The sequence below is a fragment of the Hyperolius riggenbachi genome, chromosome 5 (genome assembly GCF_040937935.1).
Source record: "Hyperolius riggenbachi isolate aHypRig1 chromosome 5, aHypRig1.pri, whole genome shotgun sequence".
Taxonomy (NCBI): domain Eukaryota; kingdom Metazoa; phylum Chordata; class Amphibia; order Anura; family Hyperoliidae; genus Hyperolius; species Hyperolius riggenbachi.
In genome coordinates this window covers 146,330,333-146,358,216 of record NC_090650.1, presented here as the reverse complement: position 1 = coordinate 146,358,216, position 27,884 = coordinate 146,330,333, and the positions used below count along the sequence as shown (strand labels likewise).

The 27,884-nt window shown below is 42.5% G+C and overlaps 1 protein-coding gene across 6 annotated transcripts in view; it reads right to left on the bottom strand.

Moving 5' to 3' along the window:
• The window catches only part of TPK1 (thiamin pyrophosphokinase 1), a 763,520-nt gene that overhangs the window by 371,907 nt on the left and 363,729 nt on the right, over positions 1-27,884 (bottom strand). For all 6 annotated transcript variants that reach the window (XM_068234504.1, XM_068234503.1, XM_068234506.1 and 3 more), the window contains one exon: positions 137-283. In XM_068234504.1, coding sequence (XP_068090605.1) covers positions 137-283 — 147 coding nt within the window. The remainder of the gene's footprint in view (positions 1-136; positions 284-27,884) is intronic.

The following is a 27,884-nucleotide window of genomic DNA, read 5'->3' as shown; positions in this document are numbered from 1 at the left end:
TGAGTAAAAAATAGTTAATGATTCATTTGAGACAGGAATAAGATATAAATGTCATACCAAACCCTGACATATTCACTTGTACGTCAAATAAACTTCTAGTAATGGCTGTCAGGAGAGCTGACAGTTTTGTACTTACAGGCTGCAGAAGATAGATAAGAGAAGAATCCTGAATCACTATTACTGGGATGGAGGTGATTTTGACAGCATGATAGAGTGTTTCCACTGAAGCCATAATCTGGTCAAAGCGTCCCCCAAGTCCTCCCAACACAGCAATGATATCAACCTTAATAAAGGAATATAGAGAAGTGTAAAAATTCAAACAACCAAAAATGTATACGTAAACAGGAACATGCTGAAAACAGCTTGACATTAGTGCAGTGATTTAGATGTCTGAGGATAAGTGGAGAAAAGGGAGAAAGGGTGTTTTAATAATATTCATAGACCAGCAAAAAGAAGAAGCCAAACTGACATAAAAAATGTCAAAAGAATACAGTAGTGCACAGTAATTATGCTGCATAATACAATCAATAAAATAAAGTAATTAATACATAATAATAGCAAATAATGTAATAAAAATTAAAATAAATGAAAATTATATTTGTGAGTTCTGGATAACCATGACTCTACTGTATATGCTGCACACACACACACACACACACACACACACACACACACACACACCTAATAGACATCTAGCTAGACAGACAAATGTCTGTACCCATTAGCCAGTTTACTAAACATGCCTGCCCTGTGAACAGATTTGGCAAGTATAATACAAGGACATATGCTACTCAACTTATTCCACTACTGCAAGTGACAAATACCCCACAAAAACATATCTGCCATCATGCACACATAGCTTTTAAAGATTACCAATTATGACATGGGCTTAGAGGACAACAAGCAGACACAGATGTGGATCTGTTCTGTATCGATCGCCTAAATGCAATTTTCTGAATTTTTGCTTAGGATTTTGCATCATAATTCTTCAGAGGAAATTGATATTGCAAATGGATGCTTCTTTCTTTGTGCAGAGACTAAACATAACTAACCTATGTTGCATTCTGGAAAAACTGTTAAAGAAGTCCTAAACTTTTCCACAGGGCAGAAGGAAAACACAGAGAAACCCACCCTGTGTGTATTTATAGATAACAGTCAGTCTAATTATTCTTTATCTGCTAGTAATGAGCCACTGTAATTTGAGCTGTCAGCTCTGTCTGATCTGTGCAAAGGTTTGTGCTATTCAGACAGGCTATACGTTAACCATTTCTGTGCTCCCATGAAACGGGGAAGTAACCACTCTGCAGAATCTTAGTTGGAGTTCTGTGGGCTGTAAAAAGAAAATATTTGTCTGTAATGGTCATTATGCTGTTGCTTATCTTTTACAGCAGAGAGGGAGTCCTGGGTTTAGATCTGCTTTAACCCATTATTACCTTTTACTGTTTTCAGGGTGCTAAGTAGAATTCACCAGGATTAACTTCATTAATTGAAAACCTTATGAACATATTATAGATGTGACATTTCTGATTCACCTGTTTAGCTGACAAAGCCATGGCTTTATTACTAGACTTAAGTGTGTATTAATATGTTTCTCTGGTTTCTGAGGAACTGTTCATAGATTCCATTGAGGTAAGATACCTCTTACTTATTTAAAACCTTATGTCATTAACCCTCTCTCTGGTCTGTTTAAATGAATACTGTTGCTACTGAACTAACAGAAGTCTGTTTTCTAAGATTAAAGGGAACCCCTAGACTCTCACCTGGTAGAGTGAAGTTAAAGTTATGAACAACGTTCTTGACAACAGCAAGCTTATCAATCAGTAACATTAGCCAGTGAATGAGCAGGAGGATACATTCTCAATCCTTTCTCATCCTTATTAGGAAAACAAAACTTTATGTAATCAAAGAATACTATAAAACACATACATCAAAAAGGTGCCTGAAAAAAAGGGCACAGGGTTTGCAGCTAGTAGAATCTCACTAAAATTAGCGATATTCTACTACTGAATTTCCATAAAAGAATACTGTATCGGTAATATTTACCAATATTTTACTATAGCTAAACCTAACCCTACTCTAACACAGAACCCTTCCCTGGTAGTGCCTAAACCTATGAGGCCCTCTTGGTGGTGCCTAACCCTAAGACCTCCCCGGTGGTGCCTAACCCTAAGAAAACTAATTGCTACAGGTAGTTCACTTCCCAATACTGTGTAATTTTTGTGTCACTAAGTTAGTTCCTATTACATGTACACAGATTAATATCATGATAAAAAGTCAGAGAGTTAACCTATTGAGATTCTTTTACATTTCTGCACATACGGTACCTATTGTGAAAAGGACTGAATGCAAGTTGTATCTGTTCCTATACTACACATGGTAAACACAAAAATGGCTAAAACAAAATCAAGGAAAACATAAATCAAGAAAATACTCTTTCCATGCAGTTTGTGGCAGCAATAATTCTTGAACTGCTAGAGGTATATAATGTCATTATAACATTACTAAAGCGTCTCACTGACTCATAGTGTGGCCCACCTAGAAAAAAGACTGCCTTCTAACATACTGGAAATATAGATGTATTGATAACCATCCTTTGCTTTATTTCAGTACATGACCTCATTTTTCTAAGCCAAGTTACATCCGAATTGAAAACAAAAACGCTTTGATTGGACATAGTTTTATGTTGTAGAAGATGTCTCATTATTCTTACTTTGCAACATCTGCAGTGCTGTAAGTAGTTATATATTCATATGAAATTCTCTCACCTGTTTCAGGGTATGCACCCAACACAGAAGGTCACTAGGGAAAATTTATTACAAATCGTGCAAGGAAAATTAGAGCATACATAGTGCACAATGTTAATTAATTAATTATGCTTTTTCAAAATGCTCAGAAAGCCTCACAGTACCAAAGATAATTATGAATGCAAGTCAGACAGCAGACTAAGATCAAGCTTTCTTACAAACATACCTACAAAACAGTCTTTACATAACACATTACATGATTTTTTCTGGGATAGTAGCTTTAAAGGTGTGAGGAATCTTAGAACAAAGTAGAAATGCTGGCTTTCAGACCATGCTGATCAAAGTAGAAATGCTGGCTTTGTAGACTCCTGCTGTTAGGCTTTGTTCACATCTAAAATCAAACTCGGTGACACCAGAGATTTTCAATTTCTTCTGTGATTTTTTTTCCTCTCCCGGCGCTTACCTGCACTTTGCGATTTTGTGTAAATCGCTTTTCAAAGCGCTTTTGCAGAGCGATTTGTTTTTTCACTTCCTGACTCAAGTCAGGAAGTGAACTCTTTGACCCAGAAAATAAATACAATGTATTTATTCTTATAAGCGCTGAGGAAATCGCTATACCAAGCGCTTTTTGAAGTGTATCGCGATTTCCCTATACCTGCCTTTATAGGCAAATCACCTCAAAAATGGTACAGGCAGTGCTTGGGCGAGCAGATCGGTATCGAACCACTCAGATGTGAACACTCTCATAGGGAATCATTGCACAAGCGCTTTAAGGCTCCCTGCACACTACATGCGATTTCGATTTTTAACCGATTTTCACATGCAATTCCGATTTCTGATTTTTAATTGGTACTGCATGCTGTGTTTTCTCTGCATTTCTTTTTTGATAGCATCCAGGGAAAATCTGAATCGCAAATCGGAATTTCAAATTGGATTTGCAGTGTGCAGGGAGCCCTTAGTCTAGCTGATGTTGCATATGGTTCTTTATCCAAAACATAAGCTGTGGTCGTACCTCTAATCATATTAAATACTGGTATAAATTTAGTAGTGCAAACAGGCTTACAGCTAGCAGCACTAAAATAAGTTAAGTGAATAAGTTACGGTACCTCTCAAAGAGCATTATGAAAAATGCAGAATTTCTGCAGATGGAGAACCCCGCCATAAATTAATTGTGAAACAACTGATATGCATAACAGTTATAATCAGCGTTCCAAACACTCAGATTAGGTGCTGTGGACTAGCAAAAGCATTCTAGTAACTATAAGAATCTTAACATGCTCCATAGATGTCAAAGCTGTTAATATTCTACTTCAGTGATGGCGAACCTTTTAGCGGCCGAGTGCCCAAAATGCGACACAATATGCACTTATTTGTCACAGAGTGCCAACACAACAATTTATACTGGATACGGTGGTTTTAGTTAAGTAAAAACAGAGAAAGTGAGTGTGAGAGAGAGTGTGTGAGTGGGAGAGTGTGTGAGTGGGAGAGAGTGTGTGTGAGTGGGAGAGAGTGTGTGTGAGAGTGGGAGAGAGAGTGTGTGTGAGTGGGAGAGTGTGTGTGAGTGGGAGAGAGTGTGTGAGTGGGAGAGAGAGAGAGAGAGTGTGAGGGAGAGAGTGAGTGAGAAAGGAAGAGTGAGTATGAGAAAGGGAGAGTGAGTGTGAGATAGATAGGGAGAGTGAGAGAGAGTGAGTGTGTGTGTGAGAGAGTGAGTGTGTGTGTGTGTGTGAGAGAGAGTGAGTGTGTGAGAGAGTGAGTGAGTGAGAGTGAGTGTGTAAGAGAGAGAGTGTGAGAAAGGGAGAGTGAGTGAGAGAGTGAGAGGAAGAGTGAGAGAGAGTGAGTGTGTGGGAGAGAGAGAGTGAGTGTAAGAAAGGGAGAGTAAGTGTGAGAGAGGGAGAGTGAGTGAGAGAGGGAGAGTAAGAGAGAGTGAGTGAGTGTAGGAGAGTGAGTGAGTGTGAGAGAGAGAGTGAATGAGTGTGTGTGTGAGAGAGAGAGTGTGTGAGAGAGAGAGTGTTAGAGAGATTGAGTGTGTGTGTATCTACTTCAGCTGATGAGCCTCTACTTGCTCCCACCAACACAAAGCGCTGTTAAAAAATCAGCTGGGCTGGGCCTCTCTCTTCCCCACGAACTGCCTGGTCTGGAGGGGGGTTGGGCTGCATGGCTCAGGCACCTCTCCCGTTTGCGGATTCCAGTCACTCTCTCCTCTGTCTGTTTTTCCCCTGGCTGCTGAAATCTTCTCCATTCAGATTTGAAATACCTGTGAATCCTGTCACTGTGAGCTGAGCCTGAGCGGCAGACAGGCAGGCTATGATGCAGGACAATTCACATGCACGCTGCTTAGGGGAGGCCAGCTCAGACTTCCTCAGTCAGCTGACTTGGCTCCTCCTTCTTCCCCAGAGTCCTCAGCAGCCGCACAGGAAAAATAGAATGTGAACCACTCTGGTGATTGGCTGGCAGTGCCTGGCCAGCTAATCAAAGAAGAGAGGAGTGAGATGTGTCCAGGTCGGGTCGCTCAGCTAAGAAACTATTTTACTGGCAGAAGACATGGCGGTAAAAATGTTATACCAGCGCCGGCTTTTCATAGGATTTACGCGTGCCATAGGTTCGCCACCACTGTTCTACTTCAATGCGTGGTGAACACTTACTAACCTGTGTTCAATCCAATGGGTTAACAGATACTATGAACAGATTGTGTAGGTAAACACTCATACTACATGGAGGTGGTAAAATTGGTCAATAATTGGCTAATTGAAAGTGTGAACCAGGCGTAAATATTCAAAATCTGTTGGCCTTCATACTACATGGAAGGGGTAAAATTAGCCAATCCTGGGGTGGTGTTTTGCAGGGGATCATGCACATCCCCGCTTGAATGATGGATCGATCACCGCTATTAGACTGTTAGATGGCGAAACCACTGCCTATTTACAATGTATAGTGCGATGTATGGCAGCGCTGTACTGGGGACAGCCATGCCACTCTGCTGTCCCCTGAAGAGGTCAAAAACAACAACCTGAACTCAATAGAAACAACACAATATCCCTCTAAACTGAATCAGATAAAAATTAAAAATTAACTTTTAATTGGTCAATTAAAATGAAGACTGACTGACACTATGCATACTCTCTAGTATTGTCAGGCCTACTGCATAAGTAATAAGAAGGTCACACCGTAACCTAGGCCTAGTTACAATACTACAAAATTATTAAAATCACACAACCCCCACCAAACAACCCGACATGTTTCACTCCTAGACGGAGCTTTTTCAAGGGTGAAGTGACATTAAAGTGCAATAAGTGATAAGGTGCAAATTTACATAATTGTACAAGTATAGAGTATGGCCGTTAGGCACATAACATCATAGCAGCCAAACAGAAATGGCAAATGGCTCTCCTTATATATCCTGTCCCAGGGTGTGGTGGACATATCTCCTCCCTCAGAGGTCACCCTCAGGTGGGGCCAGCATTCAATTGGTTATGAGTGCTGTTCGTCATGTCCTCCACCAATTGGGAGGAAGGTATATACATTCCCTGTGTGTTAATAAAACCCCCCAAGAGAAATACTGTGCCATAAAAAAATGCATAGTGTCAGTCAGTCTTCATTTTAATTGACCAATTAAAAGTTAATTTTTAATTTTTATCTGATTCAGTTTAGAGGGATATTGTGTTGTGTCCCCTGAAGAGGCTCAGAGAGCGATCAGCTCTCATAGGCTGATGCCTATGAGAGCTGATCGCTGTGATTGGCTGGCGGGGGGTGGGAGGGAGAAATAAAGCAAAAATAACGATTTTATTCAAAATAAATGAACAAAAAATTTTATTAAAAAAGAAAAAGAAAACTGGCAGCAGCGATCAGGGCCCACCAATAGAAGACTCTGTTCATGGGCAGAAAAGGGGGGGGGGGGATTCATTTGTGTGCTAATTTGTATGGCTCTGCAGCAACCTATTAAAGCTGCAGAGCCCTGAATTGCAAAAAATAGCCTGGTAACTAGGGGGTGAAAGCTTACGGTCCTCAAGTTGTTATACCTTGGTATGCACCTTCAATTTTGGTTGGCCAATTTTACCACCTCCATGTACAATGAGACACTCTATGTACTCTTGCCAGAGTCTGTTACAATCAGCGTGGAGGGGCAGCACTTAAACTTAAATTTGAAAAACAATTTAGATTCCCTCAAAAAGAGGGAAGCCTCTGGATAGTCCTTAGGCTTCCCCCATCCTCTTCAACCTTGCTGTTCCAGGGCTGGAACCCTTTAACCAAATATGACAAGGGCTTGTCAGATTTGCACCCACAGCCATGCTTCCCTCTGTGTACCAGCACTGCACCTGTGCGAGTACGGTCTAGCACAGGGGTCAGGAACCTTTTTGGCTGAGGGAGCCATAAACGCCACATATTTTAAAATGTATTTCCCTGAGAGCCATACAATATGTTACAAACTGGCACAGTACACATGCGCAGCAGAGGGCTCACGACCCTGTTGCCATGGTGATGTGTATACAGTTCATCCTCTGGAGCAGTGGAAGTTTCAGACACATCTTCAGCTTCTCTTGGGTTGCAGCAGCATCAGCAATTTCCCTGAGAGCAAGACAGGAGAAATACGTACTAACAGCTTGTACAATTAGCTAGCCGTCTTGGGAGTTGATTCACTTTGTAGGACGAGATCCCCATCCTTTGGCCCAATAGGCTGCCTGTCAAGTGACAAGCAGTCTACTGGGCTAATCATAGTGCGAGAATCTCGTCTAAGGCCCGGTTCACATTAGCGGTTTTCTGCGGAGCCGGACGTAAGGATCCGGCCATCAGGATCAGGAAAAACTGTCAGTTTTTACAGCCAGTGTGCTGTAAACTGTCAGTTTTCTATTTGTTACTATGTAGCTGCAAAACCTTCCATGTCAGTTCCGCTGAGCAAAACGGTCCGGAAAATTACATCCTGCAGCATTTTTTCGTCCGCTTAGCGGAACGGACCACGGAACCGTACGGCCGGTTCCGTTGGCAAACGCTAATGTGAACTGGACCTGACAAGGTCCAGAGTGGGACAATTGGTGCAGCAATTTGTTTTTTTTTGGGGGGGGGGGGGAGCGTGAGTAAGCTAGTAGGGCATGCTACAGCAGTAGCGTGCCTACTTTGAAAATTTTACTTGCGCTGCCACACTAAGCTGCACTGCTTGAGCAGTGTAGCTCAGTGAATCAACCCCTACTGAGTTGTCTGTGAGCCAGTTGCAGCCATCAAAAGAACCACATCTGGCTCCCAAACCATAGGTTCCCTACCCCTGGTCTAGCATCAGCACAGAGCAATACATGCAGGATTTGAACCATCTAAAACAACTTATTTTCAACTTCACAAAAGAGTTAAAATTGTAGCAGTAGAGTGTTCCGAGTCTCCATACTGTATGCAGATCTGGAAGTTTCTTTTGCTACAATTTTAACTCTTTTATGATGTTTTAAAGAACTTGCAAATAAAAAAGTTGTTTTAGACAGTGAGGATCCTGGATGCAGAGCCGGCCTTTGGGGGGGGCAAGTGGGGCAATCGCCCCAGGCCCCGCGCTTGAAGAGGCCCCGCGCACCGCCACTCAGAGCCGGCATAGTTTAATAAAATGTATTCACTGTCTGCTGCGGACCCTGCCGCCGATCGCTCACTGCCCTGATGCGCTTCCTGTATATGTGGAGCGCATCAGCATCCTTTCTCTCCTCTGTCCGGCTGCTGGGTGTGCTCTGCGAGTGACGTCACGATTGACGTCATACGCATGCGTAGAGAGAGCTACCCGCGGCAGCCGGGCAGCGCGACCAGAAGAGCCGACCAGGACTGAGACTGAGGGGAGCCAGTGCCACTATCTGTCTGCAGCCGCTGCCGCCGCCGCGAGTAACCTACACACCGGACGTATTGCAGAGCCAGAGGCCAGGGCACTAAGGGCAGCCAGAGCAGATACCGGTAGGTGGAAATTGATTATTTGTGGGGCCGCTAATCACTAATGAGTAAATTTGGGCGGGGCACTGGGGCTGGGGGAGCATAGTTATAGTATACAGCTATATACAAGGCACTATGCTAGCTATATACTGAGCACTATACTAGCTATATACTGGGCACTATACTAGCTATATACTGGGCACTATACTAGCTTTATACTGGGCACTATGCTAGCTATATACTGGGCACTATGCTAGCTATATACTGGGCACTATGCTAGCTTTATACAGGGCACTATGCTAGCTATATACTGGGCACTATGCTAGCTATATACTGAGCACTATACTAGCTATATACTGGGCACTATACTAGCTATATACTGGGCACTATACTAGCTATATACTGAGCACTATACTAGCTATATACTGGGCACTATACTAGCTATATACTGGGCACTATACTAGCTATATACTGGGCACTATACTAGCTATATACTGGGCACTATGCTAGCTATATACTGGGCACTATACTAGCTATATACTGGGCACTATACTAGCTATATACTGGGCACTATGCTAGCTATATACTGGGCACTATGCTAGCTATATACTGGGCACTATGCTAGCTATATATGGGGCACTATACTAGCTATATACTGGGCACTATGCTGGCTATATACTGGGCACTATGCTAGCTATGTACTGGGCACTATGCTAGCTTTATACTGGGCACTATACTAGCTTTATACTGGGCACTATACTAGCTTTATACTGGGCACTATACTAGCTTTATACTGGGCACTATGCTAGCTTTATACTGGACACTATGCTAGCTTTATACTGGGCACTATACTAGCTTTATACTGGGCACTATACTAGCTTTATACTGGGCACTATACTAGCTATATACTGGGCACTATACTGGGCACTATGCTAGCTATATACTGGGCACTATATTAGCTATATACTGGGCACTATGCTAGCTCTAGGCCCCGCATGTGACACTCGCCCCAGGCCCCGCATACTCTAAGGCCGCCTCTGCGATGTATTGTATTGAAGCTTCCCTGTGACTCCAGGAGTTGGATTCCAGGACGTCTTCATTCCCATTGGTGCAGTGCTCTTTCTATCAAGATTATCATCTGCACTGTAACATGGAAACGCTCATACATGGCTTTTTCTTCAGTGCAGCTGTGCAGACACAGCCAGGGCTTGCAGTGTGGTTGGGCTTGTGCATGAAGGGTAGCACAGCCGTGGAGAAGAAGAGGGTGAGGAGGATACCTTGGGAAGTATCTACATTTTTTTTAATTACAGGCTTGATTGATGTTTATGCAAGGTAAACAGTTTGAAAAAAAAAACATGCACATATGGCATTAATTGTAATCTGTAGAGCTGAATTAAAAGAACTACTTTTTTCCTCAACAAAGGCAGAATTTTACTTTTGTTTTGCTATATTAATTGAACCTTTATTTAAGAACATAATAGAGAATACCAATCTCCACGTAATTGGGGCAGGGTATTTAGGAATTCAATCTTATGCTGATGAGTTGGCCCTCACTCTGCTAGAATTCGAGTTACGGATTGCCCAGCAAGCTCACGGTGAACCAGAACTCACAGGAGTGTGTAAGGGGCTAAAGAGAGACCAAAAAACCCTCTTACTAAAAATACTATGCAAAACATAATTTTGCCTGGTTACAACAGAAAGTTTTGCGATCATCCAGGTTGGAGTGAGCACATGAGGATTCCACAGTTCACTCCAATCTGCTAGACCTCTTGATGTTCTTGCCAAATGTAAAGGCAACCTTACAAAATCCCAGATAATGATGGTGGGAGCATCTGAGGGTCTGAAGAGGTAAGACTTACACCCAATAGGAGGGAAAGCAAGTCAAATATATAGTGATGCAAGTAAACATTACTGAGCAAAGTACAGTGCCCCAATTAGAAAATGAAAACATGTTCCTGAGGAGTGGCTTAGATATGCCATTTCCTGGCTAAGCAAATCAGAACTTCAAAAATGATCTTTTTTTATCTGCTGCACACATTTCCTATAAAATAACCAAAGCTGATAAACTAGATGCAGAAATGCATTTGAGCAGGAGTACAATTTGTTTTTTCTTATTCTTTTGATTAAATGTTTAATGTCTGTTTTTATTTTGATTAAACCTTTACTCTTAACCCCTTGCTAAACCTGGGAGAAGGCAGGCATATGGGGGTCCCCTTATTACTAAAAGGGAACACCTATATTCCACCACATACCCTCTACCCTAGAAACTACCTCCAAATAGGCCAGGTAGTTCACCCAACATTTGGGCACCAAAAAGTCAAAAGCCCATATGCAATTCACTCTTTCTCCTTAGTTTTCTCCAAGTTGACATTTTTAAAATTGTCAATAAAATGCCGTTTAAGCCACCATAAAGCAAAAAAATGCTCAAAATAATTTTGATAGTACTTTTTCAACTTCTTTTGGGTACATTTTTAGTTGAAAAGTTCTGGAAAGTTATTTTAAATTGAAAATGAAAAATTATCTCCTAGGAGAAAACTCAGGTGAAAAAGTGAATTGCATATGGCCCCTTGTCCTTGCCATGGATAAGGGTAATTTACTTTTCAGAGTCCCCCATGTCATTGTATTATTCCCTATTGGAAATACATATGTGAAACCATCAAATAAGTATTTGAGTCTTTACTGCCAATTAGAGAGACTCTGACTCAACATGATGAGATATACATGTCTGTGCAGTCACAATCCTGCTTAAACTAGTTAAGCTTCTTTTTTTCTTCACTGTAAATGATAAGAATATAGGCATCTAAAAGAATATTTCTCTGCTGCTGGAAAGTTTGACTGTGGGATAAATTTAATTAAAGGAATACTGTAGGGGGGTCAGGGGAAAATGAGTTGAACTTGACCGGGGCTTCTAATGGTCCCCCGCAGACATCCTGTGCCCGCGCTGCCACTCACTGATGCTCCGGCCCCGCCTCCGGGTCACTTCTGGAATTTCAGACTTTAAAGTCTGAACACCACTGCGCCTGTGTTGCCGTGTCCTCGCTCCCGCTGATGTCACCAGGAGCGTACTGCGCAGACACAGACCATACTGGGCTTGTGCTATACACTCCTGGTGACGTCAGTGGGAGCGAGGATACAGCAATGCAGGCGCAGTGGTTTTCAGACTTTAATGTCTGAAATTCCAGAAGTGAACCAGAGGTGGGGTCGGAGCATCGGTGAGTGGCTGCGCGGGCACAGGATGTCTGCTGGGGACCATTAGAAGCCCCGAGTAAGTTCAACTCATTTTCCCCTGACCCACCTACAGTATTCTTTTAATAACTAATTTGAGGTCATAACACTCCACCAGTGTTTCTGAGCCACATTGGCATTGCAGCTTGTCATGCTGATTGGAGTGCAGTCTATTGATACGCTGCAAATGGGCGTGCATGTTGTATGATACACTACTACATTGGATTGGTGCCTTACCGTAGAGTGGCTTTATCAATACTTGGCTATGACACGGCGCACCCGGTGCTGTATTATCTGCTCTACAGCCACACAGGATTGATAACTATATACAATAAGGCCTTGTAATGATAGATGATACTCATAGATGCAGCTATTTACACATGGCATAGGAAAGGACTGTGTTTCCTGTAAAAGTGCCTTTTTTGATTTACATACGCTTGACCCTATACAGTCTGGCTACCAAAATAGAGATAAACAGAACATTACTGAGTCACTCGGGAAGCTATTGTTTTTGCTATGATAATTACATCATGGCATTTTAAAAGGAACATTGTCAAGCAAAGCTTTCTTTGGATGACATTGTGAATGAACTATTTGCACTATTTATCATTACAAGAGACAGCTTTCAGGCGTAGGAGTATATGCCATTAAGCAACTGGCCAGTTCTGTATAAGTACATAAACAGTTGCAGTGGCTTAGGTTGGCAGCGGGTACCATTTACTTGACACCATTTTCAATTAATGTTATTGATGCTTCTCACTGTGAAGTTATGCAATTATCAAATGTACCTAAATTGGTACTATTCAAGTGATTGCACAGTGTTTTGGGGTCCACGCCTATGGGGGTGTCCACATGAGTGTGGACCACATTGTTGTGCAGACCTATGTGGTTTCCCACATTAGCGTGGGACACAGTTGGATGGTTGCCCATGAAAAGAAGGAGACCATTAGAGTTAACAGTCTGCTGCATATTAGGTGATTCACCTTTTTATGACCCATATTTGGATCATTTTAGTGATTTATATATGTAACCTATTGATTCTTAATGCACAATTAATAATCAATACTTCCAGTTGTTGAATAGCAGTTACTGGTGTGTGTTGTTGTTTTTAAGGAATGCCAAAAGTAGCTGGACAGTCATGTCATAATATAGTTCTGGCCCACTCAATTAAAATGCTTAAGAATGCTCATGGAATAGGTATAGTAATAGCACAGGATATCCACTTGCTACATGCTAATCACGCTACACCATCACACTTTCTCTGAATGCCATCTCTTTCTCTCTTTTTAGATTCTGTCACCACTTTCCACCATATCTTTTTGTATATCACTTCTTGCCTTAGGGCAAATTTCCAGTGCAGGAAGGGGGGAAATTGTGCACAGAGCGGTGGGGAGGGGGGGCCTCACCTAGGGCCCCCCCCTTCCGCGCTCCCCCCTCCCTCCAAAATTGCAGCCAGCCAGTGGCAGCAGCGAGGAATCGGCATGCTCAGAGGAGCAATAGCGCTGCGTGCCGCTGGGCTGGGCTCCGTCTCCTGCACTGGCCAATCACGCTCTCAAAGGAAGTACTGCGGGAGCGTGATTGGTCAGTGCAGGAGACGGAGCCCAGCCAAGCGGCACGCAGCGCTATCGCTCGCCTCTGATGCCGGTAAAGTTATTCCTCGCTGCTGCCACTGGCTGCAATTTTGGAGGGGAGGGGGGAGCGCGGAAGGAGGGCCCCTAGGTGGGGGAGGCTTCCCCCCCTCCCCACCACTCTGTGCACAATTTCCCCCTTCCTGCGCTGTGCCCCCCTCCTCAGCTCTGGGGGGCCCCCACTAACTGGGACCTGCCTTTGTGGGGGTATCTGCCGCCAGCCAGATTGCATTTTGTGGGGGTATCTGCCGCCAGCCAGTTTCCTCTTTGTGGGGTTATCTGCCGCCACCCAGATTGCATTTTGTGGTGGTATCTGCCGCCAGCCAGATTGCATTTTGTGGGGGTATCTGCCGCCAGCCAGATTGTATTTTGTGGGGGTATCTGCCGCCAGCCAGATTTCATTTTGTGGGGGTATCTGCCGCCTGCCAGATTTCATTTTGTGGAGTTATCTGCCGCCAGCCAGATTGCATTTTGTGGGGGTATCTGCCGCCAACCAGTTTCCTTTTTGTGGGGTTATCTGCCGCCTCCCAGATTGCATTTTGTGGAGGTATCTGCCGCCAGCCAGATTGCATTTTGTGGGGGTATCTGCCGCCAGCCAGATTTCATTTTTGTGGGGGTATCTGCCGACAGCCAGATTTCATTTTGTGGGGGTATCTACCGCCAGCCAGATTGCATTTTGTGGGGGTATCTGCCGCCAGCCAGATTGCATTTTGTAAGAGTATCTGCCGCCAGCCAGATTGCATTTTGTGGGGTTATCTGCCGCCAGCCAGATTGCATTTTGTGGGGTTATCTGCCGCCAGCCAGATTTCATTTTTGTGGGGGTATCTGCCGCCAGCCAGATTTCATTTTGTGGGGGTATCTGCCGCCAGCCAGATTTTATTTTGTGGGGGTATCTGCTGCCAGCCAGATTGCATTTTGTGGGGCTATCTGCCGCCAGCCAGATTGCATTTTGTGGGAGTATCTGCCGCCAGCCAGATTGCATTTTGTGGGGTTATCTGCCGCCAGCCAGATTGCATTTTGTGGGGTTATCTGCCGCCATCCAGATTGCATTTTGTGGGGGTATCTGCCGCCAGCCAGATTGCATTTTGTGGGGGTATCTGCCGCCAGCCAGATTCCAGGTTGAAACTTCCTTGGTGGGCCCTTAGTGTCCCAGTCCGACCCTGCCCTTATGCAACTGTTATCTTTCCACTTCACTTCGCTTGTTCAACTTCTCGGTGCGCTCTCTCTCTCTACCTACCACTTCTATCAATACACCTCGAAAGCTGACAGTTCATTCTTATGGTACTCCAATGGACACACTTTTTCTAGTTTTCATTAATCGTTGCAAACAAAACAAGATTTTAACCACAACATTTTGTATACATTCATATTGGGTTTTTTTTAAGGCACAAAAAGCTAGAAGTTATTATTATAAAAAATAAATAAATAATAAACTAAATAAAGCCTGCACCAGTAAAACTGTGATGCTGTACATGCTGTGGCACTCATACCAAGTTAGACAGCTTCAAGGGGGCTTTAGAAAGAATGATTAAAATTATTCACGGCTGACTTTGAACAATGAATTCTGTGCTCTACCAGTTTGATGCTTTTAATGCTAAAGAAAAAAAAAAAGAGTCCATTTTCAGGCTACAGAGGGGAAAAAAAAGTTAATCAGATCTAATTAAAAACAAATGATCTGACAAAAGCAATAATGGAGTAGTACATTTTAATAAGCCAGTAAAATATAACCCCAGTGAATGCAGAAAAGTAAAACGAGCGGTGGGAGAATAGCATTCTGAAGTTTTATATCCTTGCATTGCAATAACAGTGAAGGGGGAAAAAAAACAAAGAATATGCCTGTTTCTTGACAGCCTGCATAAAATATCCTGTTGGGATCCCTAGTGCCAAGTCACATTACATTTCTATACATGACTAATGAATTAAATTTAAAAGAAAGCCGGCGCATGCAGTACAAGAAAAATGCTTGTATTTTCTGACAGGACAAAGCACAGAACCAGGTTGTCACGTTAGCTTAAGTGATCAATTTTAAAAGGAAACAGAGAGAAAATGCATGCGTATTCATCCTTCAATGAAATGCTTTTAAATATATATTTCCAATACAGCTCACTCCGTTTAGAACTTTAACACATTACTCACAGGCCTATAGCAAGAGAATAGTGAAAAGCTGTAACTAAAAGTGACCCTGTCATTGTGCTAAATACAACTAAGATTATACCTAAAGCCAATTTGTAAGCTCATAGGAATACCCAGACAGCTCATGGTGACCCAGCACCACTAGGAAGGTATAAAGGGCTAAAAGAGACCAAAAAGCCCTATATTAAAAAGCAATGCTAAATGTAATGCTGCCTTCCTAAAACAGAAGGTATTTGTGATAATTCAGCTTTAATTAAAGAGACTCTGTAACAAATTGTTTATCTTTATTTCTTCTATGCTATAAGTTCCTATGCCTTTTCTAATGTGGTCTGGCTTACTGCAGCTTTTCCTAATTGCACAGTAGCTGTGTTATCTCTGTTATATGATCTAATCTTCTCTCTATAGTCGGCACAGTCAGGCTGAGGCAGTCAGACTGGAATGTGCAGGGCTGCTTGTGATTAGCTAGAAGCTGTACACACCCCCTGCAGGCTCTGTGTGACTAACACACTCTGCTTAGCTGAGCCTATTAGAAGCTGGTTAGTTTGTTTGTAAACACTGCCTAAAACTGGCAATTACAAGCCAGGTTTGCAGCAGAGAATGGCAGAAACAGCACAGAGGGGACCAGGAGCACATAATGAATAGAATGGTATGCTTTTTATTGTAAGAATTTCAGAGTACAGATTCTCTTTAAGCAACTGTGGTTTCCCATGATGCATTAATCCAGAATATGAAAATTGTCTCTTGATACCGCTGGAAGCAAGCCTGCACATCCAGAACTGTTAATGTATAGTGAGCCCATAGCTAATACATTTTACAGAGCCACATCAACCCAACATGAAGACAGCTGGTTTTGTACTATCCCATAGAGTTATATCAATCTATGTCATGCATCGATGAGGATCAAAAACTTAACTAAATAATATTTATTTCAAGAAGATCATCTTCATGTGTCATGGAGCAAGGGGCAGACTTTTCACAAAGTCATATAAGCCATTCTCATATCCAAAATATCCAGGCAAAAGCTTCCTATACATATCACTAAACTCATTTGATGCTATGGACTTGGAAGACAATTGCTTATGGGACATCATACCTTCCTCACCCTAGAAAAGTACACAACCTCCTCTGTTCTGCCACCTACATATCAACATCATCCCTGTCTGTGCCATACAGGAGTAGTGGCTGGATAGCATAGCGAAAGAATTGGCAGCACACCTATTCAGGCTGCACCTGAGATGATTACTAACAGAGGTGTGCCCCCCCCCCCCCCGACTTAAATACACACATTGAATTTAAAACCGATGCAAACTATGCACTAAACCTTAAAACGAGATAAAATTGAATGCAAATGGATATACATGAATGCAGCTAGCCATAAGCAGACTTACATTTGTTTTGTACAACAGGAGGAGATGGCAGTGCTTCCAAATGCATGCTGCACCCGAATTGACCAGATGGCTAGATGTACAGAGCCCATACAAGGGCAGATTAAACAACTTGCATTCAAAACAGATGCAACAAATGGAGGATGTTAGCTTCTAATAAACAGTTTGTGCACAGATTGTTCAGTACTAGACTCTTCAACCTTGTTGAGAGATCATCACGGAAGAGACCTAACCTTTAATTAACAATTAAACATAGTGTAAACCTGGGGTAGCTAGCCATACAATGGTCTACACATTTTCTAGTGCTGGATAGCATACTGACCAAAAAAACCTACCTTTGACATAGGAGACCAGGGTTTGTATCCTGGCTGTAGCCAGAACTTGTTCTTGGTCAAATACTCAACAATGCTCCTGGGTGGATGCAAACTTTATTTATAAAAGACACTAAACAACACACAGACATCTGGACATGCTACTTAATACCTTAAAAACTCAGTACAAGGATGTACAGTTGAAGAATGACTGCTTATTTTGTCACATAAACCATATCTACAGTCCGTAACCATAGAAAGTTACACTAACCACACTGTTTACCCAACCACAGATTAACAGCACCCCTGTTTACATCCACTCTGTGATTAACAATTGCACAGAAAAAAATAAAAAGTCCTCAGGCACATAACTGAGAATTAACCTCCCCCAAACAAAACCCTTAACTCCCACCTAGATATGAATTGATGCATAATTACACTACTATCCTATCAACATGCCTTTATTTTGGATAAACTGCATGCGCACGCACACACACAAACACATCACATTTTCATTATCAACATGCCTTTATTTTGGATAAACTGCATGCGCACGCACACACACAAACACATCACATTTTCATTATCAACATGCCTTTATTTTGGATAAACTGCACGCACGCACGCACGCACGCACGCACGCACGCACGCACGCACGCACGCACGCACGCACGCACGCACGCACACACACACACACACACACACACACACACACACACACACACACACACACACACACATCACATTTTCATTGTTCCAAAGGCTGTGCTCTTATTGCAGCCAATCAAATGCAGAAATAGTCATAGCCCACATTTTGGTTTCAAAGTCTTAAGGTGGCCACACACCATACAATTTTTTAAATACCTGTTCAATTTAAGAATTGCAATCAATTTTTCTGACTGATTGTAACATTTCAAAAATATGACCAATGTACCACACACCTATGTTACATTTTTCCCCAATTATGATAAAAATGATTGTAAACTGAGAAAATTGCTTGGGTGTGTAAATTAATACATTGACAATCTAACACACACCATACAATGTTTAGAGAAATTGAAGAAAAATATCTGACATTCCGGATAGATAAAAATCGAAAACAAAAACAGGAAATCCGATCGGATTTTTCAGTCGAATGAAAAAAAAGCTTTCGATTTTTTCGGGAGATCCGATCGCTTTTATCGAATTGCCATAAAATCGGATCATTTTATTGTGGCAGCACGGTGGCGTAGTGGTTAGCTCTCTCGCCTTGCAGCACTGGGTCCCTGGTTTGAATCCCAGCCAGGGCACTATCTGCAAAGAGTTTGTATGTTCTCTCCGTGTCTGCGTGGGTTTCCTCCGGGCACTCCGGTTTCCTCCCACATTCCAAAAACATACGGATAAGTTAATTGGCTCCCCCTAAAAAATTGGCCCTAGACTACAGTACTTACACTACATAATATAGACATATGGCAATGGTAGGGATTAGATTGTGAGCTCCTTTGAGGGACAGTTAGCGACAAGACAATATATATATATATATATATATATATATATATATATATATATATATACACTGTACAGCGCTGCGTAATATGTCGGCGCTATATAAATACTAAATAATAATAATAATAATCTTGTGTGGCCACCTTTACACATATGACATCATACCTTATACATGCTCAGCCCATACCACCCCAACAATCATTTTTTCTACACTTTGAATGAGGTCTGTATTGCTAGCAGGGGCTGGATAGTGTACTAGTTAGACACCAGCATTGACAAAGGAGACCAGGACTTGAAACCTGGTTAACCACTTGAGGACCGTGGGCTTTACCCCCCTTAAGGACCAGGCACTTTTTTCCATTCAGACCACTGCAGATTTCACGGTTTATTGCTCGCTCATACAACCTACCACCTAAATGAATTTTGGCTCCTTTTCTTGTCACTAATAAAGCTTTCTTTTGGTGCCATTTGATTGCTGCTGCGATTTTTACTTTTTAATATATTCATCAAAAAAGACATGAATTTTGTCAAAAAAATGATTTTTTTAACTTTCTGTGCTGACATTTTTCAAATAAAGTAACATTTCTGTATACATGCAGCGCTAAAAATGTGGACAAACATGTTTTTGATTTAAAAAAAAACATTCCGCCTATATTTATTGGTTTGGGTAAAAGTTATAGCGTTTACAAACTATGGTGCAAAAAGTGAATTTTCCCATTTTCCAGCATCTCTGACTTTTCTGACCACCTGACATGTTTCATAAGGGGCTAGAATTCCAGGATAGTATAAATACCCCCCAAATGACCCCATTTTGGAAAGAAGACATCCCAAAGTATTCACTAAGAGGCATAGTGAGTTCACAGAAGATATTATTTTTTGTCACAAGTAAGCGGAAAATGACACTTTGTGACAAAAAAAAAAAAGTTTCCATTTCTTCTAACTTGCGACAAAAAAAAAATGAAATTTGCCACGGACTCACTATGCTCCTCTCTGAATACCTTGAAGTGTCTACTTTCCAAAATGGGGTCATTTGTGGGGTGTGTTTACTGTCCTGACATTTTGGAGGGTGCTAAATTGTAAGCACCCCTGTAAAGCCTAAAGGTGCTCATTGGACTTTGGGCCCCTTAGCGCAGTTAGGCTGCAAAAAAGTGTCACACGTATGGTATTGCCGTACTCAGGAGAAGTAGTATAATGTGTTTTGGGGTGTATTTTTACACATATCCATGCTGGGTGGGAGAAATATCTCTGTAAATGACAATTGTTTTAGTTTTTTTACACACAATTGTCCATTTACAGAGATATTTCTCCCACTCAGCATGGGTATGTGTAAAAATACACCCCAAAACACATTATACTACTTCTCCTGAGTACGGCGATACCACATGTGTGGCACTTTTTTGCACCCTAACTGCGCTAAGGGGCCCAAAGTCCAATGAGTACCTTTATTTTTGTTTCAAGACTACTCCTCACAGTTTAGGGCCCCTAAAATGCCAGGGCAGTATAGGAACCCCACAAGTGACCCCATTTTAGAAAGAAGACACCCCAAGGTATTCCGTTAGGTGTATGGCGAGTTCATAGAAGATTTTATTTTTTGTCACAAGTTAGTGAAAAATGACACTTTGTGGAAAAAAAACAATAAAAATCAATTTCCGCTAACTTTTGACAAAAAAATAAAATCTTCTATGAACTTGTCATACACCTAACAGAATACCTTGGGGTGTCTTTTTTTCTAAAATGTGGTCACTTGTGGGGTTCCTATACCGCCCTGGCATTTTACGGGCCCAAAACCGTGAGTAGTCTGGAAACCAAATGTCTCAAAATGACTGTTCAGGGGTATAAGCATCTGCAAATTTTGATGACAGGTGGTCTATGAGGGGGCGAATTTTGTGGAACCGGTCATAAGCAGGGTGGCCTTTTAGATGACAGGTTGTATTGGGCCTGATCTGATGGATAGGAGTGCTAGGGGGGGTGACAGGAGGTGATTGATGGGTGTCTCAGGGGGTGGTTAGAGGGGAAAATAGATGCAATCAATGCACTGGGGAGGTGATCGGAAGGGGGTCTGAGGGGTATCTGAGGGTTTGGCTGAGTGATCAGGAGCCCACACGGGGCAAATTAGGGCCTGATCTGATGGGTAGGTGTGCTAGGGGGTGACAGGAGGTGATTGATGGGTGTCTCAAGGTGTGATTAGAGGGGGGAATAGATGCAAGCAATGCACTGGCGAGGTGATCAGGGCTGGGGTCTGAGGGCGTTCTGAGGGTGTGGGCGGGTGATTGAGTGCCCTAGGGGCAGATAGGGGTCTAATCTGATAGGTAGCAGTGACTGGGGGTGATTGATGGGTAATTAGTGGGTGGAGAACAGATGTAAACACTGCACTTGGGAGGCGAACTGACGTCGGATCTGCGGGCGATCTATTGGTGTGGGTGGGTGATCAGATTGCCCGCAAGGGGCAGGTTAGGGGCTGATTGATGGGTGGCAGTGACAGGGGGTGATTGATGGGTGATTGACAGGTGATCAGTGGGTTATTACAGGGAAGAACAGATGTAAATATTGCACTGGCGAATTGATAAGGGGGGGTCTGAGGGCAATCTGAGCGTGTAGGCAGGTGATTGGGTGCCCGCAAGGGGCAGATTAGGGTCTGATCTGATGGGTAACAGTGACAGGTGGTGATAGGGGGTGATTGATGGGTAATTAGTGGGTGTTTAGGGTAGAGAACAGATGTAAACACTGCACTTGGGAGGTGATCTGATGTCGGATCTGCGGGCGATCTATTGGTGTGGGTGGGTGATCAGATTGCCCGCAAGGGGCAGGTTAGGGGCTGATTGATGGGTGGCAGTGACAGGGGGTAATTGATGGGAGATTGATGGGTGATTGATAGGTGATTGACAGGTGATCAGGGGGATATATGCATACAGTACACAGGGGGGGGGGGGTCTGGGGAGAATCTGAGGGGTGGGGGGGTGATCAGGAGGGAGCAGGGGGCAGTTTAGGGAATAAAAAAAAATAGCGTTGACAGATAGTGACAGGGAGTGGTTGATGGGTGATTAGGGGGGTGATTGGGTGCAAACAGTGGTCTGGGGGGTGGGCAGGGGGGGGGTCTGAGGGGTGCCATGGGCGATCAGGGGGCAGCGGGGGGGGGGAAATAAGTGTGCTTGGGTGCAGACTAGGGTGGCTGCAGCCTGCCCTGGTGGTCCCTCGGACACTGGGACCACCAGGGCAGGAGGCAGCCTGTATAATACACTTTGTATACATTACAAAGTGTATTATACACTTTGTATGCGGCGATCCGGGTGCTATTAATCCGCCGGCGTTTCCGAACGGCCGGTGGGTTACAGCGCGAGGGGGGTGGAGCCAGGTGCCTGCGGAGGATCGCGTCACGGATGACGTGATCGCTCCGCCCATGCCCCTACAAGGACTGCCGCCTCTGGGCATGAGCTGGTCCTTGCGGGATCCACTTTCCGGCCGCCCCTGTGCAGTGGGCGGTCGTTAAGTGGTTAAGCCAGTACGTTTTCAGTAAAGAGCACTTGGTCAAGGCTACCTGATGCTTCAGAGTGGCCTATTGAGCATGTCCTTAGTGGCTGCAGCTCTCAAGTGTAATGTGTTAAACCAACTTTATTTGCAACAGACAATAAATACAGAGAGACATCTGAACATGCTGTTCAATACCACGCACCTATTTAAAGTTATGAGCTATGAGTAAGAACCGTTCGGTTCGAAACATGTCAGCTTTATGATGTGTGATTTGGTGTGGATACGTCCATAATAAAGGAACTTGATCAAGGGATATCGTGCGGACATCCCCCTTCTTTGCTTGTTGGATTGGCCTGTCCTGGATCCAGCACTATCCCAGGGAGGTGTGAGCGGATTTCTGGTGTTTTCTATTTAAAGTTAATGTTTTATACACCACACATAGTTTATTCATTTATTACACATTAAGAAGGACCTGAACACACTGTTGCCTTGGTCTGAAATGCAGGTTGCCATGCGTTTTACCAAAATACATGGCACCCAGGTTGCTCTCCTGTGCAGCACAGACCCCAATCAAAATAGACTGAATATCACAGTGCTGTATTGTGCACAGAAATTCATGCATTATTACCTTGTCTATGCACTGCCAGGTGTCCTTACATATCACACGATATCTGTTGCTGAAAGCCACTCAGCAATGGAAAAAAGTGCTCAGACCCTTAAAGATTTTGTTGATTACACTCACATATACATACTAAAATGGTACATTCATACTATGTTCAGACTATTTCTTACTATGGACACACTGTTTAATTTCGTCAAGTTTCATCAAGTTCTGTTGCATCGATAGAAATAATCATTTTTTTTCCCTTTAATGTTTCCGTCACTCTAAATGGAAAAGTTCTGTTTGTTTATTTTTTTTCCCATGGTTGGCCTTCGTTTCTGTGTAGTTGACAGACCTTTTTTATTCTGCTCAATTTACTGTATTTTGATTCTCAGCCAAATATTAATTGAACAGTCAAAAAATATTATTTTTGAAAGGTTGAGTAAACACAACAATTGATAAGTGTATAGCTAGCTTTACTCTTTTAACCATAACATACATTTACAACTACTCCCCTCAGTCTGGATAATCACTGTAGACACAAACAACATATGCTTTAAAGAGACACTGAAGCGAAAAAAAAATGATGATATTATGATTTGTATGTGTAGTACAGCTAAGAAATAAAACATTAAGATCAGATACATCAGTCTAATTGTTTCCAGTACAGGAAGAGTTGAGAAACTCCAGTTGTTATCTCTATGCAAACAAGCCATTAAGCTCTCCGACTCGTCAGATTGGCAGCAGACAGATAAGAAATGCATCTGATGATCTATCTGATGCGTTTTTAGAACATTTTTTACCAGAATAGAATTCCAATAGATTTCAGTTTGAAATCTGTTGAAATTCGATCTGATGGCATTTTTTTGCCATCAGATTTCCATTAAGGCCAATGCAAACTGATAAGCAATCTCATCAGATCGACCTAAATTTTCCACCCTGCAAGTTCGATGGAAATCCATCGAAATCGATCGAAATCGGCCGTCGATCGGTCGATTGGCCAACCGATTTGCGATCGATCGATCGATCGATCGACCGCGATCGATCGGTCGGCCAGAAAATCGGCTGAGTGTATGGGCTGCTTAAGTTAGTCGTGGAGAGGGCTGTTATCTGACTTTTATTATCTCAACTGTAAGTGAACTGTTTACTTTTTCTCTGCTAGAGGAGAGGTCATTACTTCACAGACTGCTCTGAAAGAATCATTTTGAATGCTGAGCGTTGTGTAATCTGCACATATTATAGAATAATTCAATGTTAGAAAAAACACTATATACCTGAAAATAAAAATATGAGAATATTTTCTTTGCTGCTAATCTTCTAGTAATTATTCATAGTACACAACCAATTCATTATATCATATTTTTTTTTCCGCTTCAGTGTCTCTTTAAGGCCAGATTCACACTGCAGCCAAAACTGCTCCATTTAACATAAAAGCGATCAACAGACCACTTAATCACTAATAATATCTGTGCACAAATGTAACTAATGAAAACGTACCCCAATTTAATTACCACTCACCAATCACCATAGCATGATACAGTTAAAATGCACTTACATTTGGTAGACTCAGTACAGGGCATAGAGTTTGAGGTGGAGTGTGAGCAATATCTAGGAAGTGTAAACTGATGGACGGAGCTAGGATGAAAGCAGAGCTCGGAACTCAGATATTGACTTGTGGAGCAGAGCCCTTTCATAAAACACTATGCCCTGTACGGAGTCTACCAAATGTAGACCAATGTTGACTAGAAAAGCTTTAGGCAGCAAGATTCGAAGCCAGGAGTAAATGACGGCTTCAATGCCCCAATCTTTCTACGGCTGCTTTAATGAAGAAATATCAAAGGTAGTCTGGTGTACACAGACACAGCTGCAAATACTCCAAATATATAATAAATGACAAAGAGTTATGTAGTTTATTGAGTGAGGGCCTGAGCCCACTGACGCAGTTTTCAGCTACACATCTGCTTTTCAGTTACACATCAATGTTACAGATGCTGAAAAGCGGACAGAAATGGACACAATTGCGTTAGTGGGCTCAGGCCCTAAAGGTTTGCTTTAAAAAAAGATTAACAGCAGGCTCAAGCACAATATGGTTCTGACAAAAATGGTGATCATAAAAGTTTGGAAGATTATTTTTCCTCTCAAATGAGTCCCAGGTTTGAATCTCATCCAAGACATAATCTGCATGGAGTTTAAACATCTTATCCATGGTTATGTACGTTTCATCCCTGGTTTCATCCCACAACTCCAGAACATATAGGGTAGGATAACTGGCTGTTTCCAAACTGACCCTAAACAATGGTACGGATATTAAGACTATGAATATGAATGGACATTACATTGTGAACTTCACTGAGTGACAGTTAACCACCCTGGCGTTCTAATAGAACGGCCAGGGCGGCGGAGCAGCACATTTTTTTAAAATCATGTAGCTAGCCTAGCGCTAGCTACATGATAGCCGCTGTGCAGCAGCATCCCCCCACCCCTTCTGATCGCCTCTGGCGATCAGAGCAAACAGGAAATCCCGTGGCGACGATCGGGATGACTTCATCGACATCATGGCTCGGGGGGGGGGGGCCTGTTACACAGCGGGTAGCGGCGCATCGGCGGCAATCAGTATAAACACGCAGCTAGCAAAGTGTGCTAGCTGCGTGTTTAAAAAAAAAATATGAGAAAATCGGCCCACCAGGGCCAGAGCAATCCAGCGCGGCGGTCATGGACGAGCTGAGCTCGTCCATACCGCTAAGCTGGTTAATAACATCACTTATTCCATGTACACTCTAAAGCACTGTGTCTACGCAAAAGAGACGTGAGTAGAATGGGAGCAAAATAGTGGTTACAGAATATCAGTAATTTTACCAATATTGTATTATCTGCTATAGCAGAATATCTGAAATGTTGCTGATGATGTATAATCCACTATAGCAAAATATTAGTAATTTTATCAATATTCTACTATGCCCCTCTGTACCCCAACTCTCATACGAACCCTCCCTTATCTATGCCTAACAAGAACTCTCCCCTACTGACGCCCAACAAGACCCCTCCCCATCTATGCCCAATAAGAACTCTTCCCTATATATGCCCAACAAGACCCCTCACCCTACCTAATAAGAACTCTCCCCTATATATACACCAAAAAAGACCCCTCCCCTATCTATGCCTAATAAGAACTCTCCCCTATATATGCCCAACAAGACCCCTCCCTTATTTATTTATTTATTGATTGTATTTATAAAGCGCCAACATATTATGCAGCGCTTATCTATGCCTAATAAGGACACTCCCCAATATATGCCTAACAAGACCCCTCTCCTATTTATGCCTAATAAGAACCCTCCTCTCTATATATACCTAGCAAGACCCCTCCCCTAACTGTGCCTAAGAAGAACCCTCCTCTATCTATACCTAAAACTAACTACTCCCCGCCTACTCCTAACAGTAACCACCCTTCATTCGTTACTATTTTTCACCAGAGTTCAACTAAAATGTAGCTAAACTCCACTGAACTACTGTTCCTAGAATGCCCACCACATTTCCTGCAGAGTTCCATTACACTGTAGCGGAACTCTGCCGCCCCTCGCACGCAATTATTTGCCTGTAGCCTGGATTTTCATGGATGCCAATGGCACATACAATTTGTCCATTTTGAAAGCACTACAGAAGATGCCAACACTGTGCAAATGCACTAATAATAGTGTAACACAAGTACTGCTACTGCTGAAAAATGTACCTAGAAATATACAGTAAAATAATTGTTATCAATGGCTTACAATGGTGAAAAGTTTCTGGCACGTTTCTTGAAAACAAAGTAAAAGAACCATACAGAATAATGACATAACATCTGCTGACACACTGGGCTGCCGGGTCAAAGCAATTACTGCATGACTGACATTCAATAAAGGGAAGTTTTGGCCACAAATTGTAACAGTTTCTTTAGCCACTAAAATTGGCAATTCCATCTTTAAAACAAGCCATACTCATTAATACTTGAGCTGTATATGTAATACTAGATTTACTGCTATCCAGTATGCTTTACAATGAGTGACAGAGATTGATAAGGCAGTTGAAGTGGCTCACACCATGCAATTTGTAAGTGATGAATGACACATCACAACACATAATTACTGTGGTGTCACACAGGGTGAGGTAGGAGGTCGAGGCAAGTTACTACAACATTTTTCCAACACACATATATAAATATCAAAGATACAACAGAGGAATACTGTAATTGACTGGCAATTTTCTTACCAAACAACAAATGCCACGTATCTGAGAATCATTACACTATTTTTATCATTTTCAACAGTAATATGAAACAATTAAGAAATAAATAATGCAGATTAACATACAAAATGAAAACTGAGTGCAGCTCTCTATAATTCACATTTTGTCAGTTTACAGATGACAGGACAATGAATTTGGGTCAACTCTAAATTTTAGTGTATATTACAAATTGCCCCCACACACAAATGCAACATTTTAATGAAACACTTATAGTTTACTATACACTAGAAAAGGTCTCTATTAAGCACACACAAAACAAAATCGATCATCCCTTTTTTTCAGTTTCACATTTTAGGCTGGTTTCACACTTTTTTTTTGCGGTGCGATGCGAGGGACTCATTGCACCGCAACGCCAAAACAGCCTTCGGGATTTCTCTAGCGCTCACTTCCTGTGGCCAAAAAGAAGAATGGTGCAGAAGTGTATTAGTGACATAATTTGCTTCTGCACATGTGCGACGCAAATACGTGCGGTGGCCACACTACTTCCGGTCCGCTGCATGTCGATGCGGAAGCCGGCCCCAATACACCCTCATGTCGGCATGTTGTGAACAGAGGTGGCCTTAGAGTATGCAGGGCCTGGGGCGAGTGTCATATGCGGGGCCTAGAGACATATGCTGTGGACACACACACACACACACACACACACACACACAGATATGCTGTGGAAACACACGCACACACTGTGGAATCACACACTCTGTATAGGATAGATAGGTAGGTGCCTGCAGTAT